The sequence below is a fragment of the Vitis riparia genome, chromosome 15 (assembly GCF_004353265.1).
Source record: "Vitis riparia cultivar Riparia Gloire de Montpellier isolate 1030 chromosome 15, EGFV_Vit.rip_1.0, whole genome shotgun sequence".
In the NCBI taxonomy this organism is placed as follows: domain Eukaryota; kingdom Viridiplantae; phylum Streptophyta; class Magnoliopsida; order Vitales; family Vitaceae; genus Vitis; species Vitis riparia.
The window spans coordinates 11,011,378-11,031,712 of record NC_048445.1 but is presented as its reverse complement, the minus strand read 5'-3'; the positions used below and the strand labels follow the sequence as shown (position 1 = coordinate 11,031,712).

The 20,335-nt window shown below is 37.3% G+C and overlaps 1 protein-coding gene across 1 annotated transcript in view; it reads right to left on the bottom strand.

The window, feature by feature from the left end:
- The window catches only part of LOC117932479 (NAD-dependent malic enzyme 62 kDa isoform, mitochondrial), a 76,869-nt gene that overhangs the window by 19,146 nt on the left and 37,388 nt on the right, over positions 1 to 20,335 (bottom strand). Inside the window, exons 12-14 of the mRNA XM_034853744.1 lie at positions 2,190 to 2,255; positions 404 to 476; positions 240 to 326 (exon numbers count right to left, since the gene is read on the bottom strand). Of these exons, the coding sequence (XP_034709635.1) occupies positions 240 to 326; positions 404 to 476; positions 2,190 to 2,255 (226 nt within the window). The remainder of the gene's footprint in view (positions 1 to 239; positions 327 to 403; positions 477 to 2,189; positions 2,256 to 20,335) is intronic.

Below are 20,335 nucleotides of genomic sequence, written 5' to 3'. Positions count from 1 at the left end.
TTAAGGATCATTCTACAAGCTGCTGCATCAGCATTTAGCAACCCCGAGTTTGTTCCACATTAAAAAGCTGTTTTTAAGCCAGAACAATAATTAATAATGCCATACAAACCACCAGTGCATATGTTAGAGCAATTTTTATGGTAACCATGCACAAACTTTCCAATGACTAATCAAGTTTATGAACATGCATAGCATCAAGAACATGTTCCTGTCATATCAAGAAATTTGTTAACACATACCAAGATCCACATCCTTGAATGGGCTTCCACTTGCAAATATAACATTATCACCCACGATGGAGAAAGCTTCTTCAGGGGTGCATTCAGCTGTCAAACAAGTTATTTAAGAAAAATAAGATTAAGAAGCCTAGGTCAAAGATGTGAACCAGTCTGAATTACTATACCATTTTTTGTAGGGTTTGACATTGCAAAGATTGCTGGTCTAGTCGAAGTTGAACCCTTGAGGGCCTCTAACACCTACACTAGCAAGTGCATGGTATCAAATTTAGCAAGAAAAAAGTGAGCTCAGATAACATACAAACTCTAAAAAAGATACTAGGTTCTTGACAATTGCATCAGTGATCTTTTTTGTAATTGGTTGAGCTTGAAAGTTCACAAGAACTCAGCTAGATTTAAAAGCAATGAAGTTAATTGACAGGATATTGTTTAGAATTTATGATCAGCACAATTTGCAGGAGAAAGTAATCACATCCTTGTGAATGGCTTCACAATGTGTCTGGTGGAAAGGCCACAGGAGAATTGATGCATGGTAGCATTCTAGCATTTAATGGGCATGATTATTTTACTGTGTTTTATCTACTGGGCCTAGCACTCAAGCTCACAATAAAGAATACCAATTTATAAACTAAAATAATTAAGTGTAGGAGTTCCATTGGGTGAGAGGACAATTTGAGCAAAGAAATTCTATTTTCTCTTCCTCATCATGAAATAACAAGCATTTTTCTTTCTACAGGGAGAAAAAAAGGAAAAAAAGTGAAATAAATATAGGAGAGGAGGACTCGATAGGTTGTGGAATTTTGCTTCTTCCATGAGGACTGGATAGATTGTTGAATTTTGTTGTCTGTGAGATATGTATCAACCATCAGGGATCTCTGTCACCTACATCCACAGCTGACAGTGAGCTACTGAAAGTATCCATAATTATGACATTGTTGGAGGAATGACTGTAAGTTCCTTCCCAACACACAATTAAAGTACCTCCCCAAAAATTCGAAAAGAGTTTCACATTATTCTGTTAATCTTACTAGTGCTTAAAACCATGCTAACTGGCCTTCAAGTAGTAGATTTTCTTTAATACATATTTGAAACAAAGAATAATTATTTTTTTTATAGGAGAATAAAATATAAAGAAAAATGGGTATAGAGAAGGAGGAGGGATCCTTCTAAAAAACAAATCTGGAAAATCAGAAAACTGAATTGAAGTAAACACAAGTCAAAAAGTAATCAATGCACAACACATTGACTCAAAAGTGGTGTTTACCTCTTCTTTCTGGTGATATCTACACAGTTAGCATGTGTAGTTCAACTAAAGGATTAGATACATGATATTAGTTATGCACAAATTTAAATCTCTTATTTTTTAATACGATGACTAGATGGAAATTTTCCAACCCAATCTTACGTTATAATAATACCATGTGGGAATCAAATTCTTCTCCCTTTCTAAATTTTATTAATGCTACCTTTGAGATATAGGAAAATGGAAGTAGAAATATAGTAATTACCATAATACACTGATGAATGTAGCATAGCATTAACTACAATTGCTCATGGTCCTGATAGCGTAAAAGTTTGCCAAAGCATCCAAAAGATCATTCAGATAAGCAAGTATTTTTTTATGATTAAATTGTGTGTTGATAAACACATTATGACAACACAATAAAAGTGACTAAATACATTAACAACTCTTAAATTTGAACTTTATTGATGATGGAACTAGAATTGATATTTGGAGCAAAGAACAGCGTGATAAAAGCAATGTAAGTTGTGAATATTTGATTTAGTAATGTCTTAAAATAATTAACTAGCACATGATTAATGTTATGTGGAACACAATAAGTGAAAGAAAGCAACATCCCTCCAAGTTGAAAATTCAATAATCATGTACTGAAGAAAAATAAAATTTTAGTAGGAACAGAAAAATTGGATTACTTTGTCCATTCTATATACCTCTTTAGAGAACAAGCCCCCAACTGCAGATAATCCGAGAAGTACATCAGGCTTTACTTGTTTCACCTGATTAGCATGGAATAGTTAAGATAATTAATAATGTGGCAACACTAAAGGCTTTTTTAAGCATCTAAGTAATATTTATAAATGATATGATCAAACTAGCAGATCCGTATGATTATTTGATAATCATAACTTGAAGAATTGATGAAAGACAAGGGTGCATCCAACATGTGTGTGCGCACACACACAAAGATGCAACTTCATCCTAAAGAAATTATTGCATGTGAAATTTAAACATATCTAGAAGGTTTTGTCAAAACTCGAGGGAAAAAGAACAATACTAAAATACGATCAAACAACTGGACAATGAAAAACTCAATATTAACCTCTTCTAATATGCTAGTTTAATATTCAAATATATATTTGGTGTTAGCAACAATCTTCATGGCTATCAGCCCAACAAATTCTTCAAGGGACCAACATCTCATTAAGAATCTGGAAATGATTTCTGGTAAATATAAGTGTCAACTTGTTTTCCCCTATTTATAATCTTGGTTCATGTCTTTCTAGAAGAGAACATTTGTTGGAAAAAGCAAATAAGTTTGTCAGAAATGTTTAGAATTGAAACACAAATGTTCAAATCATGCAGACACTTGAAAGCGGACAGAAACAAATGGTTGTATTTATTGAATTAAATATCCATCTGAATAACCTCAGAATAACCTATCAGTAAAATTTGAAATTTGAAAGATCAATTATGGACTTGTGTCTCTTAAATCAAGAAGAAGAACGAACCAGTTGTCAGTATCATCTTATACAAATCATCCAAAATTGTTTCCCACTAGACATCAAAATGCTGTTTCATTTTGGTTCGCATCCTTTCAACAGAAAACATCTTCCAGAATTCTGCCAAAGGTTTCAAAAGTTGTCTCTATTTGATGGTGGATGCCTATTTATAAAATGAACCACTGTTGAGTCTCAGGTTGATATTTATCCTTCTATGATAGGATGATCCTGCGGTGATGTATATCTAAATAACAACCTGAGATGTGTTAAAGACATGATTTACTTGTGTGATTTTGTCCTTGAGTCCCCATAAAAGGGCAATTTAGAAGAATGCTGCCTATGCTATAGGACGAGGCATGCCACCAGCTTGGTTAACCATCATTTCAACCATCAAGCCAAAACCCTTCACCCATCCTACCTTCAGTTGAGGCAGTATAAGCACTTAAAAAAGGAAATAACTAAAAAAAAAATTAATGGACTTCGATTATTTGGTGTTCATTTAACATGTAAAAATATAAAGCAAAAAGATCTTGATTAGGCCAAGAGAAACTAATAGGAAAGGTCATCAATTGCCCGACTTGATAAATAATAAAGTTCAATGCCAACCAGAGGACTTGGCTTGAACAAGGACATGAGTTCTTGAGTACACGAGTTCATGTACTAATTCATTCTCTTTTTCAACATTATGGTATTAGAGCTCTGGGGAACTTTTCGACCTTCATTGCCACTGAAATTTTTATTTTTTATTTTTATTATTTGTTTATTTGTTTATTTGTTTATTTTCTGATTGCATGGCCTTCCTTGCCTACAAATACCATGTCTTTTCTGTCTATCCCACAGTTCCTCCTTTTTTATCTCCTCTTCTCATTCCTACCACTAATCATGTCTGAAATATCAAAAGTAACCTCTACCTTCCCTGTTTTGACATCAACACCTGACTGCCAACATCAGAGAATACCAAAGCCTTCAGGCATTGTTTCAATTGAATGGTCAAAACTATCTAGTCTAGTTGCAACTTGTGAAAATGTTCTTGAAATGCAAAGGGAAATTGGGTCACCTGATTTGTCCAAAACTGAGCAAAGATGATCCAGATTTGGTGCGTGGGATGAGGCAGATTTCATGATCATGTCATGGCTTTTACATATACATATATACTAATTCACAAATAATTTTTTTGAACACTATGGTATTAGAGCTCTAGGGAATTTTTCAGCTTTCATTGCAACTGATTTTTATTTTTTTTTATTGCACGACCTTCTTTGCCAACAAATACTAATGTGTTTTTTGTGTAATCAATTGTTCCTCTTTTCCTTTTTTATCTCTTCTCTTCTCAGTCGTACCATCAATCATGTTTGAAACATTAGAAGTAACTTCTACAATCCCTGAATTAAATGTCAACACCTGACCTCCAACATCTAGAGCCAAAACCTTAGAGCATCATTTCGATTGAATGGTTGAAACTATCTACCCTAGTTGCAACCGGTAAAAACGTTCTTGAAAGGTAAAGGGAAATCGAGTCACCTGATTAGTCCAAAATTGAGCAAAGATGATCCAAGATTTGGTGTGTAGGATGATGTATATTCCATTATCGTGTCATGGCTTTAGAACTCTTTGCAGTCAGAGATTAGTGGGCCTTATAGGCTACTCACTATTACATAGGAGATATGGGAGACCATTCGACAATCATATTCCAAAGTATGAGATGCAACTCAGATTTATGAGATCAAAACAAAAATTATAACCACCAAACAAGTTAGTTTATACATGATTGAATATTATAATATCATGAAAGGATTGTGGCTTGAATTAGACTGTTACCAGACTATTAAGGTAAAGTGTAGTGAAAACGCTACCCTGTGACAATAATTTGTTGAACGTGAGAGAATTTTCAAATTTCTTGTTGGACTTAATGTGGAATTTGATTATGTGCCTAAATCCTTGACAAGGAATCTTTACCACCTGTAAAAGAAGTCTTCTCACTCATACGAGTTGATGAAGGTCAGTGGAAGGGTGATGCTTGGCAATCTAACCTTTAAAAGTTCAGACCTAAGATTTTTTGAGTGAGCTGGGGGCTATTAGAGATTTGTGGAATGAGCCATGGTGTATAGCAGGAGACTTTAATATGATAAGATTCCCTTCTGAGCAGTGTAGAGGAGGCCACATGTCCCCGACGATGAGGAGATTCTCAGAGGTGGTTGAGGAGTTAGAACTAAAGGATTTGCCTCTTCAGGGGGGGCTGTTCACGTGGTGTGGAGGTCTTAATAATCGGTTAAAGTCGAGAATTGATCGTTTCCTTATTTATGAGGATTGGGAAGCTCATTTTCAGGGGGCCATTCAAGTTGTACTGGCTAGGCCAATTTCTGATCACTCTCCGATTCTTCTTGATGGAGGAGGAATGAGGAGAGGGCTCATGCCCTTTAGATTTGAGAATATGTGGCTGAAGGAGGAGGGCTTTAAAGAGGTGCTGAGAAAGTGGTGGGAGAGGATTCAAGTTAGTGGATCAGTCAGCTTCATTTTGACTGAAAAATTGAAGGCTTTAAAACCGATTTTGAGAAGTTGGAATAAAGAGGTTTTTGGGCAAATTGATTCTAAGAAGCAGAATGCGTGGAATTTAATGGATTATTGGGATAAGGAAGAGAGGATTCGCTCTTTGTCATTGGAAGAAGAAGAGGAAGGAGGCAAGAGAGATGTATAAGAAGTGGGCTTTTTTAGAAAAAGTGTCTTGGAGGCAGAAGTCTAGGGAAATTTGGTTGAAAGAGGGGGATAGAAACACTAGGTTTTTTCATCAGATGGCTAATGCTCACAGAAGAAGGAATCAACTGATTAGAATAAACGTGAATGGGAGGTGTTTAACTAAGGAAAGTGAAATCAAAGAGGAGGTGAGCAGAGCTTTCCAAGGGTTGTTGGCAGATCCTGGTGACTAGAAGCCCGGTATAGATGGTTTAAATTTTGAGAGGCTGGAAGAGGTAGATGTGGAGGGGCTAGAGAAGCCTTTCTCAGAGGAGGAGGTGTTTCGAGCGCTGTTAGGCTGTTGCGGAGAGAAAGCGCCAGGCCCTGACAGTTTCTCAATAGCATTCTAGCAGTTTTCTTAGGATTTTGTGAAGAAGGAGGTTATGAATTTTTCAGACAGTTCCATGAGACTGGGAGATTTGTTAGAAGTCTGAATGCTACCTTTTTAGTGTTGATTCCTAAGAAAGGGGGGGGCTGAGGACTTGAAGGATTTTAGGTCAATTAGCTTGGTGGGAGGGCTATACAAATGGTTAGCTAAGGTGTTGGCTAACAGATTGAAAGGAGTGTTAGCCAAGGTGATCTCAATGTCTCAAAATGCTTTTGTGGAGGGGCGGCAGATTATGGACACAGTGTTGATTGCTAATGAGGCAATAGACTCCATTTTGAAAAGTAATAGAAGGGCAATTCTTTGCAAATTAGACATTGAGAAAGCCTATGATCACGTGGACTGGTCATTTCTGTTAGCGATGTTGGAAAAGATGGGGTTTAGGGAGAGGTGGTGTAGTTGGATAAAGTGGTGTTTATCCACTGTTAGATTTTCAGTCTTGGTGAATGGAAGTCCAACGCGTTTTTTCTAGAGCTCAAGGGGTTTAAGGCAAGGAAACCCCCTCTCGCCTTATTTATTCGTAGTCGTGATGGAGGTTTTTAGTTGTTTGTTGAAAAGAGCAGTTGCTAAAGGTTTTTTGACGTCTTGTTTGGTTCGGGGAAGAAGGGGTGAAGGGGTCCAAATCTCACATTTATTGTTTGCTGATGACACGTTGATTTTTTATGAGGCTAAAGAGGATCAGTTGACATATTTGTGCTGACTGTTAATGTGGTTTGAGGCATTGTCAGGGTTAAAAGCGAATCTGGAAAAAAGTGAACTGATTCTAGTTGGTAGAGTTGAGAATGTGGAAGAATTGGCTGATGAATTCGGTTATAAAGTGGGAAATTTGCCCTCCACCTAGTTAGGAATGCCTTTGGTTGCTCCTCTTAAATATGTTGGTGCTTGGGATGAAATAGAGGAAAGATTCCGAAAGAGATTGGCTATGTGGAAGCGGCAGTATATCTCAAAAGGGGGGAGGATTACCTTGATTCAAAGTACATTGTCCAATCTACCGATATATTTTATGTCCATTTTCCAGTTGCCCAGGGCGGTTAAGATGAGATTGGAACAGATACAAAGGGATTTTTTGTGGGGTGGTAGGGCTCTTGAGCAAAAACCGCACTTAGTAAGGTGGTCGATTGTGTGTGAAGACAAAAGTAAAAGAGGGTTAGGGGTTAAGAGCCTTGGTTCTTTCAATAGGGCTATCCTTGGCAAGTGGGTATAGCACTTTGTAAACGAAAAAAAGGCCCTTTGGAACCAAGTGATTAGAAGGAAATACAGGGAGGAAAGAGGAGGGTGGAGATCTTGTGAGGCTAGGGAGGTCTATGGAGTTAGGTTGTGGAAAGCTATAAATAAGATGGGACAGCTAGTAACCCCTTTTTTTGGCTTTGAGGTGGGGGATGGTAAGAATGTGAGTTTTTGGAAAGATAAGTGGTGTGGAACCACCCCTTTTTGCGAGGCCTTCCCTTCATTATTTGCTATAGCAACGTCTAAAGAGGCTTGAGTAAATGAAGTTTGGATAGCCGAGGGGGAAAGGAGGGGAAGTTGGACTCCTAGTTTCAATAGACCTTTTAATGATTGGGTGATGGAAGAAGTGGGAAGATTACTTTGTTGCTTGGATGGGAAGATGGTTAAGGTGGATGAGGAGGATAGGGTGAGGTGGGTGGAATCAAAGGATTGGGTTTTTTCAGTAAAATCCTTGTATAGGGCTTTGTAGCCGGTGTCTCTTGCTTCATTCCCTTCGAAGATTATTTGGAATTCTTGTGTGCAGCCCAAGATAAGTTTCTTTGCATGGGAGGCTTCGTGGGGAAGAGTTTTAACCTTAGACTGTTTGCAAAAGAGGGGTTGGGCTTTGGCAAATAGGTGTTTTTTGTGCCAAACGTGTGGAGAGTCGATTGACCACCTCCTCCTTCATTGTGAAAGAACAAGGGAGGTGTGGACATTGCTCCTCTCTTTTTTTGGAGTTTCTTAGGTATTTCCGTATTTGATAAAGGAAACTCTTTTAGGTTGGAGGGGCTATTTTGTGGGCAAAAAGAGGAAGGTGGTGTGGCAATTGGGACCATTATGCTTGTTTTGGGTCATTTGGAAGGCTAGAAATTTAATTGTTTTTTAGGACGGTGTGCTGTCCATTCAAAAGCTCAAAGTTGCTAGTGTATTTACTTTGGTCGGAAACCAAATTGTGGATAAAAGATGGTCCTTCGACCTTAATAGATTTTATAGAATGGGTGTGTTTGCGTTAAGGGAGAGGGTTTTTTGTGTTTTCCTTGATGTTTGGGTCCTTTTGTAAGGGGGTGAGATATTCTATATTGTAGCTCTGTGAGTCGCTTCTTTAGCGCCTCTTTGCTATACATATTTTGCTTATTGATCAAAAAATAAAATGTTCAGCCCTTGGTACAACAAGTCCTTCTAGTGGGTTGCCAATTAAAAATAATGGAGTGATGAGGAAATAAGGGGCCTCAACCATCCAGTAACAAAGATGACCTGTGATGCAATTATTGCAAGAAGCCACAACACACCAAGGAAACTTGATGCAAACTTCATGGAAAACCTGAGTCCTTTGGCAAAGGCATTGGAAATCAAACTAACAGGGAGGACAAACAATATGGCTCACTCTTATGATAATAATGTTTCTACCAAGGACAAAAAAATTGAGGTATATTGCTGATTTTTCATCAAAATATCAGATATTGGGCAAACCCAACATGTGATAAGTGCAGTATGTTTTATCGATAATATCATCAATTTAATGGGTGCCATGTCAGCACCAACTTGCACTAACTTTTTCTTTTAAAAATTCCATATGCTGGGGAAAGCATATCCAGCCCAACTAGAGTAAGCCCATCTAGCCCATAAATACGTTGTATTTCCCCTTTCTAGTTCCAATTTAGGATTGCTTATTAAGCTAAGAAACTAAAATCAAAGTGCACAACCACCAAGCTAGGGATTGAACCTAGGAGCTCAAATGCTACATTGGTTGGCTACAACCACTAGACCAAAGCTCTAGCTATGCTATACTTGCACATGCAAATTTATATATATCATCTAAATTAATTAAAATAAAACTGTCATAAATAAATCAATTTTAATTATTTTACTATGTCTTTTATACAGTAATTAAATACAAAACAAATATAAATGTATAAATAAAATTATCAATATTTTTAAATTAAAAAAAAAAAACTTATTCCAAACTAAATATATTATAATTTTAAATTTAATTTGTTTTTAAATTTTGTATATTATTACACAAATGTCACAAATACATACATACATACATATATATATATATGTGTGTGTGTGTATGTGTGTGTGTGTGTGTATGTATTTAAAAAAAAATGAATACGTATATTATTTCTTATTTATCATTTTTTAAAGTTTTTCCCAATATTTCCATGAGTTTTGATTAATTTACACATTATCAATATTTTGTGTCCAAATATTCATTAATATTTCTCAATATATCCCTAAAATCAAGTTATTGATATATCCGTTAAGACCGATATTTTCATCATTGGTTTCTACTACTCTCAACAATGGTAGTTTTACCAAAGATGAGATGGAAAGACTTTGAACCCTTCTATCTTCACCAGACAAGTACCTTGCTCTTTAGCACAGTCAAGTATCATGTTTACCATTCTTTTAAGCTTTATTTGGTTCTCAGAAAGTTTAAGGGAAAATGTGAGGTAACAAAAATATGTAAGAAAAGAAAAAGAAAAAGTGAAGGAAAAAATATTTAAAATTAATAAATCATAATTCATTTCATTTATTTTAGCTTTTCTACATAAAGACTAAATAAATTGAGAATAAGTTTTTAATTAATTTTAATTATATTTCATTTTCTTTCATATTTTCTATGATAAAACAAAAAAACATGAGAAAATCATCTTTCATAGGATTTTTTTTCTTTCCTTAGTACTTTCTTGAAACCAAACATAGCGTTAGTTTCTTAAAAAAACTGTTTTTCTAGGTCATGGATCAATTCCAATACCAAATACCACATGAGCCACTCCTCTAGCCCATGACTTGGACACCAAAAAATTAAGGTAGTTGATGGCATGCTCACAACCGTTGCCAGAGAAGGAACCATTGATCTCACACCCACTCTTATACTCAAAATCAATGTTACACATTCCTAAACTTTCAATCAACTTGTTGTCTATTCATCAAATAGCCAAAGACTTGAATTGTAGCACAACATTTTTTCCCTCCTATTGTATTTTTTAGGATCAAAATACGAGGATGATGATTGGATGTGTTAAGAAACATAAAAGGCTCTACTTCCTTGAAACTAGTAGTGGTTATAGTGACCAACTACCTTTTTCTCATCTTTCAATAACATTTTCACCCAATAAAGACTAAATTTGGCTTTATCATTTCTATTTAGGACATCCACCTTTTCCTTTATTGAAGAATATGTTCCCTAAAACATGTTCCCTTTGCTATTTACACATTTGGATGTTAACAATTTCATTGTGAGACTTGTGAATTGGTCAAACACCATCATGTTTCATTTCCTTTGAGTAATATAAAGTCTTCTACCCCTATTGAATTAATTCATATTGATGTTTGGGGCCCTCTTGAATTTCAAATATTTCAAGGGCATGGTAGTTTGTGTCCTTTATTGATGATTGTTCTAGAGTGACTTGGTTTTCCTTTTGAAAAATAATCTAATATGAGGAGCGTGTTTCCTTTTTTTTTTTTTTCTTTTTTTTTTTATAAAATGATCAACCCCTAATTTAGGGTCCAAATTAAAATTATCAAATTTGAGAATGTGAGGGAGTACTTCAATCAAACACTATCTCCATTCCTCAAAAAGAGGGCATTCATCACAAATCCTCTTGCATAGATGACCCATAGCAAAATGGTCTTGCTCAACAAAAAAATTGACACCTATTAGAAGGCACTTAGGTCTCATTGTTTCAAAGAATATTCCCAAGTCAAATCGGGGAGAGGCAGTTTTGGCTGCTGCCCACTTACCAAATCAACTTCCCTCTAGGGTCCTAGGTCAGAAAAGTCCAATGGTTGTTTTCCCTGAGTTTTTAATCCTAAATTTCATGGATTTTGCAAACTCCCTCTTAGAAGTGTTTGGTTGTGTATCCTTTGTTCATATCCATGCTCAACACTGTGGAAAACTCAATTTGCAAGCTCTCGAATGTTTTTTTGTAGGGCATTCAACAACAAAAAAAAAGGGGTACAAAGTGTATCACATAGCCACAAGAAGATTTTCCACCTCTATCGAAGTTATATTTTCAAAAAAAAGTATTTCTTTCATAGTCCTTATCTTTAAGGAGAGACTTTGATGGAAGATAAGGAAAACTTGTCATTCCTCAACCCACCATTACATTTCCTATCAACATTGTTGACACTATCAACTCTCAACCAACCAACTTCGACCCACCTCCACCTACCATGTCAACGTTTGATGGTGAAATTAGACAGAAAGTTGAACCTTTAATCACCACATCACTACAAGTTCACTTAAAGTGGAAACTGCCCATACCTAAACTCGTGCAAGCGCAGGAATCCAATCGTGTACTAGTACTGGAACTTTTACCTTACCTTCATTGTCATCATCTCCTTCATCTCCAATTGTTAAAAATTTACACTTATCAATATTACCCTTAGTTGAGCGAGTAAGATACCAATGTTTAGTTGGGAAGTTTAATCTACTTGTCACACTCACAACCATATTAGACTATGTTGTAAGTATAGTGAGTCAATTCATGCACTCTCCCAAGGAAGCACCTCTAGAAGAAGTATAAAAAATTATTCGCTATTTGAAGGTTACACTAGGAAAGGAATTCTCTTTAAGACGAACAAAGAACTAAACTTGAAAGCTTATACAAATGCAGATCGGGTAGAATCAGTGATATATTGAAGGTCAACATCAAGCTATTGTATCATTTTAGGTGGAAATCTAGTTATTTGGAGAAGTAAAAAGCAAGCAATTGTGTCTAGATCGAGTATAAAGGTAGAATTTAAAGCAATGGTATAGGTAATTTGTGAGCTACTCTGGTTAAAAATCATTCTTGATGATCTTGGAATAAAATGGGAAGGAACAATGAAGTTATATTGTGATAAAAAGTCAACCATTAATATTGCTTACAATCCAATTCATTATGATTGTACTAAACATGTGGTGATTAACAATGTGATTGACAGACATTTTATAAAAGAAAAATTTGATAGTGGATTGATTTGCACTCCATATATTTCAATAGGAGGACAATTTGTTGATATCCTAACCAAAGAACTAGCTAGTCACCCATTTCAAGTGATCACTGAAAAGCTGGGAATGGATAATACCTATTTTCCAGCTTGAGAGGGAGTGTTGGAAAGTCAACAAAATCCAAAGAATTAGGAATGACCTATGTATTTTATATTTAATTTTAAGTTAATTTATTATATTGTGATTTTTTTCCTTATTGTAAATACAATCCTTGATTCTTAGCGATTGTACGCTAGATAATTGTTCCCTTCTTAGTATAGAGGAATCCTATATATAATGTATTGATTCATTCATAATATATACAAATAATTTTTTTCAACACTATTATATTTTGTTAATATATAAGAGAGAAAGAGAGCCATCTAGGAATAGGCACATCTATTTAATCTCATTCTTTTCTCCTATTCTTCAGTTTTTCTCTTTCTTTTTTAACATGAAATCAATGTTTTGGTTAACTAGATATTTTAAGGTCAAGTCACTCCTATTTATTCTCCTGTGTGCTTATCTATAACCCATAATTTATGATTGTCCCTCCATATTCAAGTACAGGGCTACAAGGGAGGGAAAGTGCTTGGTACTGCATGTGTGAGTATGAGGCAACATGTAAGGAAGGGTATTAGATTGGTACACAGTGAATCCATTGCCTCTAAGTTTAAGCTGTAGGTTCAATTGGTAGTTCAGTATAGTATTGGAACTTTGGTTAATTAAAGGTCTCGATTTTCAGTTTCTTCTGTTTATGCATGCATCTATTTATCCATAATCTATTATTTGCCTCTCCATATGCAGGTATAGGGGCTACATTTAGGGCAGATTGTTAGCCTAGTATATATTGTATGTCCATTACCTATCAATTTAAGCTTTCAGGTTAATTGGTAACTGAAGAATTTCTGAATTCCTTTATTGATTTTTTAGGTACACACCATACACATATATATACATAACTGATTGAATAAGAAAAATCAATCTAGCTTGATTCTCTCCTAAAATTAGGAAACTGAATCATCCTAAATGATCTCTCCTTCTTTATTCCTAAAATACTTTCCTAAATTAAAAAACCCTAACTTTGAATGCCAAATTTCAACACTCCCCCTCAAGCTGGAGAATATATATCATATAATCCCAGCTTGCAAGTTAAGTCTTCAAAGTTAGGCCTAGGTAAAGCTTTGGTGAGGATGTCTGCGGTTTGGTGCTTGGTAGGAACATAGTTCAATCTAACCGTCTCACTAGTCACCTTCTCTGTGATGAAGTGTCTGTCAATCTCAACGTGCTTGGTCCTGTCATGATGCACGGGGTTCTTTGCTATGCTTATAGCTGCCTGATTATCACACATCATCAGAATTGGAGATGAACTCGTTTGCCCCAGTTCACTAAGAACCCTTTTTATCCAAATCCCTTCACAGATTCCCTGTGCAAGAGCTCTGTACTCAGCTTCTGCACTACTTCTGGCTACAACGGATTGCTTCTTACTCCTCCAGGTAACAAGATTTCCCCAAACAAAAGAACAATATCCAGAAGTGGACCGCCTGTCAATGATGTTTCCTGCCCAATCCGCATCTGAGTATACTTCAGTGTCACGGTTCTCTGTCTTTCTGAAGAATAGACCTTTCCCTGGTGTCATTTTTAAATATCTAAGAATCCTGTAGACTGCTTCCATGTGTTCCTCAGTGGGGCTGTGCATGAATTGACTTACAGCACTCACTGCAAAGCCAATATCTGGCCGAGTGTGTGTGAGATAAATCAAGCGCCCGACGAGCCGCTGATATCTCCCCCTATCTACCGGTGTACTTTCTTTCTCGATACCAAGTTTCTTCTGACTATCCATAGGAGTATCAATTGGTTTGCATCCAAGCATACCGGTCTCCTTAAGAAGATCGAGTATGTATTTTCTTTGAGAGACTACAATTCCCTTCCTTGATCTAGCCACTTCCATGCCAAGGAAATATTTCAAATTTCCAAGGTCTTTAACTTCAAACTCCTCTGACAAATACTTCTTCAAATTCTGTAATTCCTCCATATCATTCCCAGATAGAATAATATCATCAACATAGACTATCAATATGGCCATTTTCCCGGCATGAGACTTCTTGACAAATAGAGTATGATCAGCCTGACCTTGTTTGTAGCCCAGCTTCAGGACTGCTTTTGTGAATCTATCAAACCAGGCTCGGGGAGATTGTTTAAGGCCGTACAAGGATTTTTGGAGTTTGCAAACCTGATTCTTTGCCATACTTCCTTCGAAACCAGGTGGTATTTCCATGTAGACTTCCTCTTCTAGGTCACCATTTAGAAACGCATTTTTTATGTCCAGTTGTTGCAAGCACCAATCTTGATTGACAGCCAATGAGAGAAGAATCCTGATAGTGTTCAGTTTTGCAACAGGAGCAAAAGTCTCCTGATAGTCTATCCCATAGGATTGCGTAAACCCTCTAGCTACCAAACGAGCCTTGAATCTCTCGACTGATCCATCTGCTTTGTATTTTATGGTGAAAATCCACTTGCACCCCACGGGCCTCTTCCCAACCGGCAAATCTGTGATAGTCCACGTCCCATTCTTCTCAAGTGCATCAATCTCATCTTGTACTGCCTTCTTCCATTCTGAAATTTTTAATGCCTCTTGTATTGTGTTGGGAACCTGAGTATCATCAAGAGAAGTAGCAAATGCTCTGTAAGATGGTGATAGCCCTTCATATGTAACATAATTCCCAATTGGGTGATCTGTACATCTCCTAACACCCTTCCTCAATGCAATCGGCAGAGTAGAATCATCAATGCTGGGAATTAACACCTCTCCAGCCCTATCCTCACCTATGTTCTCTTCAGGAAGACTTGAATTGGAGTCAATATATTGGCCACATGTTGACTGTGATCCGTGCTCTAATTCCTGTCTTTTCCTCCTCCTGATGTAAACTTGTAAGTTCTCATTAGCAAGTTGTGGGGCTATAGGTTGAATAGGCATGGGAGACTGGATGGTCATAGGAGATGGCTGGACTGATGACGGTATGGGTGTGGACAACTCAGTGGGCGCGAATTGAAAAGGATTTGGTGACTCTGAGTGAAAAGAAGGTACACCCTCAAGAAGAGACTCCCAAACTTGATGTTCATTCATGCTCTCCCCCTGAACATGAGATTTGGGATAGAAGAATACATGTTCAAAGAAAGAGACGTCCATGGTGGTGTAAAATCTTTTGGTGGTTGGAGAATAGCATTTGTACCCTTTTTGGGTTGGAGAATACCCTAGGAAAATGCACTTATTCGCTCGAGGAGCAAATTTGCTACGATTTTGAGGATACACATGAATGAATGCCGTGCAACCAAATACTTTGAGTGGTAAATCAGAAGAGGCTACACGGGTGTGAGGAAATTGTTTTAAGAAAAGTTGACGTGGGGATTGAAAGGTAAGCACTCTGGATGGCATACGGTTAATCAAATAAGTAGCTGTGAGAATAGCTTCCCCCCAGAAATAGTTTGGAACATTAGAGGAAAACATAAGACACCGGGCAACCTCCAAGAGATGTCTATTCTTGCGTTCAGCCACCCCATTTTGTTGTGGGGTGTCAACGCAAGAACTTATGTGGATAATGCCGTGATTTTGAAGATAAGTACTGAGACTACTAGTAAAGTATTCCTTTGCATTATCTGACTTGAGGACTTGAATTTTGGAATTGAATTGATTTTGAACCATAAGATGGAAGGTTTGAAAAATGTGCCCGACCTCTGACTTTTCTTTCATAAGGAAAACCCATGTTACCCGTGTATGATCATCAACGAATGTCACAAACCATCGAGTGCCAGAAATATTTTTTATCCGGGAGGGACCCCACACATCACTATGTACAAGAGAGAAAACAGTCGAAGGTTTGTATGGGATTTGAGGATAGACTGTTCGAGTATGCTTTGCAAACTGACAAATTTCACAGTGATAAGATGCTGGATTTTTATTGATAAATAATTTGGGAAACAATTTTGCAAGGTAAACAAAGCTAGGATGACCAAGGCGATAGTGTAACATTATAATCTCACTATCTTTATTGACCTTAGAATTTGACACAGAATTGAAAGACTCTAACATACTCTGAGACTGTACGCAACTTGCTTGAGAAACTTGGTTTGAGAATTGACCACATGAGAGGAGGTAGAGCCCGGAACACAGTTCAGCACTGCCAATCATCTTCCCCGATTTCAAGTCCTGAAAAACACACAAGTTTGGATAAAATTTAGTAACACATTGGAGATCACGGGCCAATTTGCTAATGGACAAAAGATTACAATCCAAGTTTGGAACATGGAGAACAGAGTCAAGATACAAGTCTTTAGTAAGTTTTATAGAACCTGTCCCGGCAATTTTTGACTTTGAACCATCAGCAATATGGACGGATGAATGACCATTACTTGGCTTGTAATTTTGAAGAATGGTAGCATCTCCTGTCATGTGATCAGAAGCACCTGTGTCCACTATCCACGACTTCATTCCTCCTCGATTAGCAGTGAAGGCTACACCGGTAGTACTGCCACTGCCAACCTGGCTTAATAGTTTCTGTAGCATCTCCATCTGCTCTTTGTTGAATGGACTCGGCTCGGGAACAGAGGTGCTCTCAGAGTTGGCAGCCACGTGTGCTCTGCCATCTCTGTCAGACCGTGGCTTTGGTTTCCAATCAGCTGGTTTGCCATGAAGCTTCCAGCAAGTCTCCTTATAATGGCCTGGTTTCTTACAATAATCACACCAAGGCCTATCCCGTTTCTGACGATCTCCACCACTACTATTAAATGACCGAGTCGCAAGGGCAGAGGCATCCAATGTTGGGGCAGGTTGCTCTTTGGATCCCATCATCACTTTCTTTCTACTTTCTTCACGCCTAACCTCTGAAAAAGCCTCCCTGAGACTTGGCAGGGGTTTAATGCCCATGATTCGGCCTCTAACATCATCCAATTCCCTGTTTAGTCCTAGGAAAAACTTGAACAGTCTCTTTTGTTCCACAATTTTCCTGTATGTTGCTGCATCATCAGGACATTTCCATGAGTGAGTCTCGAATAAGTCAAGGTGCTGCCAATACCTTGTGAGTGTGTTGTAATACTGAGTAACTGTCTGCTCTCCTTGGCGGAAGTCATGTAGGGCTGATTCAACCTGAAAAAGTTCTGAAATATTTTCAGAACTTGAGTAAGTTTCTTTGGCTGCATCCCATATGTCCTTTGCAGTCCTAAACAGCAAGAAATTTTCACCTATGTCATTATTCATGGAATTGATAAGCCATGACATGATCATGCTGTTTTCAATCTTCCACTTCCTGAAACCCGGTTCTGTAGTTTCTGGCATGACTGCTTCTCCAGTGAGGTACTCATCCTTTCCTTTACCGCAAATGAACAGCAACACAGATTGTGACCACTGTAAGTAGTTATGGCCATTTAATTTGTGTCCTGTGATGAGAATAGGAGAGGAATCACTACCACCAAGGTTTGGAATTTCAGATCTGCCTCCTAATTCTGGTGACGTGACGCTGGATACTTGTGATGATGCCATTCCGTATTTCGTCATGGACCGGAAAGGTAGAAGAACACTTCCCAAGGCACGTGCAGGGATTGGAGTTGAGGAAAAATAGCCGGAGGACGTCGGAAAAGCTGATCGGAGGGCTCGCGGAGGCAAAAAGACCCCAAAAGAGGCACGTGCAGGGCTTGGATGGCAGAAACAGGTACGTAGGGTGGCTGGTCGGCGTCAGGCGAGCTTGGAGTAGGAAGCGCGTCGCCGGAAAGTGGCTCACGCGCCCTCACGCGCCGGCGCGTGAGATGCAGTCGCCGGCCGGAAAAACGCGCGTGGGCGGCGCGTGGATGGTTTTCTGGCTCCGGTGTTTTTGGAAAAGTTGTAGATCTCCTCCAGACGCTCCTTGCGGTGTGAAAAAAAAACCGTCGCCGGAAAAGTTCGCCGGAAAAGTTCGCCGGAAAAGTTCGCCGGCGGTGAATGTTTTTCTGACGACGATTACCGATTGGAAAGCGTTTTCTCCCTTGGCTCTGAGAACAGGGACTGATGACCGGAATGAGAGATGGTCGGATTGAGAGATGGCCAGAGAGATTTGGCCGGAATGAATGATGGCCTGAATACGAGGTGGCCAGAAGGGATTAGGGTTTCAGAAAACTGGCTCTGATACCATGAAGAATTTCTGAATTCCTTTATTGATTTTTTAGGTACACACCATACACATATATATACATAACTGATTGAATAAGAAAAATCAATCTAGCTTGATTCTCTCCTAAAATTAGGAAACTGAATCATCCTAAATGATCTCTCCTTCTTTATTCCTAAAATACTTTCCTAAATTAAAAAACCCTAACTTTGAATGCCAAATTTCAACAGTAACTCAAATTTGTTTGGCACTCCATGTGTTGGTACGTGTATGCACATGAGGGAGGGGTGTTAACTTGATATATATTGTAAATTTATTACCTAAAGATATCAAAGCCATATCTAAAACCTAGTTGTTCTTTATCATAGACCCTAGAAGCCACTTGAGTTTGTTGTTTAAGGGGAGTCCTATGTCAAGGTTTGCAAATGAAAAATGACAAAATATATATTAAACCAATCTCCCAACGCTTAGTTTGATAAGTTGATAATGTGATTTTAGAGGTGTCACTCAAATCTCTTTATCTTTCCATTGAGAAGAGAAACTAGGATTATAGTTTATTTTGTATATGTAAATGACATTATGTTTTTTTGGCAGTGACCAAGGATAAAAATGTTAATATCAATGGAAACATTGGTGGTTTGGTTCACGAAAATATAGATAGAAATATTGATATGAATATTGGTAAAAATGGAAGATTTCATAGAAACTAATCTCAAAACAGGAAAATTTTTAATGGAACTATGAGAAATCATAAAACAATCAATATGCACAAATTAAGCAAGTTAAAAAAAAATTAGCACACACAAACACATGATATAATGTCCATTGATAACAAATATGCTTAGAAATAAATAGTAAATACTAATATTTATCAAAAAATAAATAAATAAATAGTAAATACTAATGTGGAGATAAAAGTTTTATTTCATTGAATTTCAATATTTGAGAAAAACAATATATTTAATACTAAATTGATGACCTATGTGGTTTAATGGTACCTAATCACAATGGAATACAATCTTGATGTATCGCTACCATGAAAAGAAGTTCACTTGGTTTTATATGTAACTATGAACATGTCAAACATAGGTCTCCTGATTCCTTCCACTACTTCTCCATGAATAGGAAATTGTGCATGGGAGCATGTTTATTTGAATTTCTACTTGTACTATATTTGGAACTACATAACACTTGTGGAGGAGAATAGTAAAATATCCCATAACCACCATATGTTGATATTTGTCAATAACTATAAAGATCAAAAAGTTGAGATTAGGGCTCAGTAGATGAGTTACTCCAATGAGATCCTACATTCATGGATTCAAAACACCCCAAAAGGGACTTCCTGTTAGATGGTAGCATCCTTGCATGCTTCCCATCACATCTCCTTATATCTCTCTTTCCAACAACCTAGGCATGCTCCTCTACACTGATGGTTTTTGTTTTGTATGCAACATGTGTTGTTAGCTTCACCAATAAATGGGTTCAATGGTTATTGACTTGTGTCAATTACCCAACATCCTCTCCATCATTTTGTCCACCATCTCATTCATCGGCTTCTTCCCTTCAATGACCATGTGGATATTTTCATTACATATTGCCAAAATATTAGGAAATATTGGCAATATTTTGACACATGCAGTATTGAATTTTCCTCATATCGGCAGCATCTATAATTTGAAGAAATTTCGATAGTATTTTGTAGATTTCCATTTAGCCCCTCTTTCCAAATTGGTACCCTAAATTACCGATATTTCAGTGGAAATATAAGTGGCAATATCAACTTTTTCATCCTTGGAAGCAGAACTATAGATATTGAGCAGGTAATGAAGTATTTGATTGATAAGTTTCAAACTAAGGATCTTCGGGCTTTACTATTTTCTCTAGATTGAAGTTGCTTTGAAAAGATTGTAGAGTC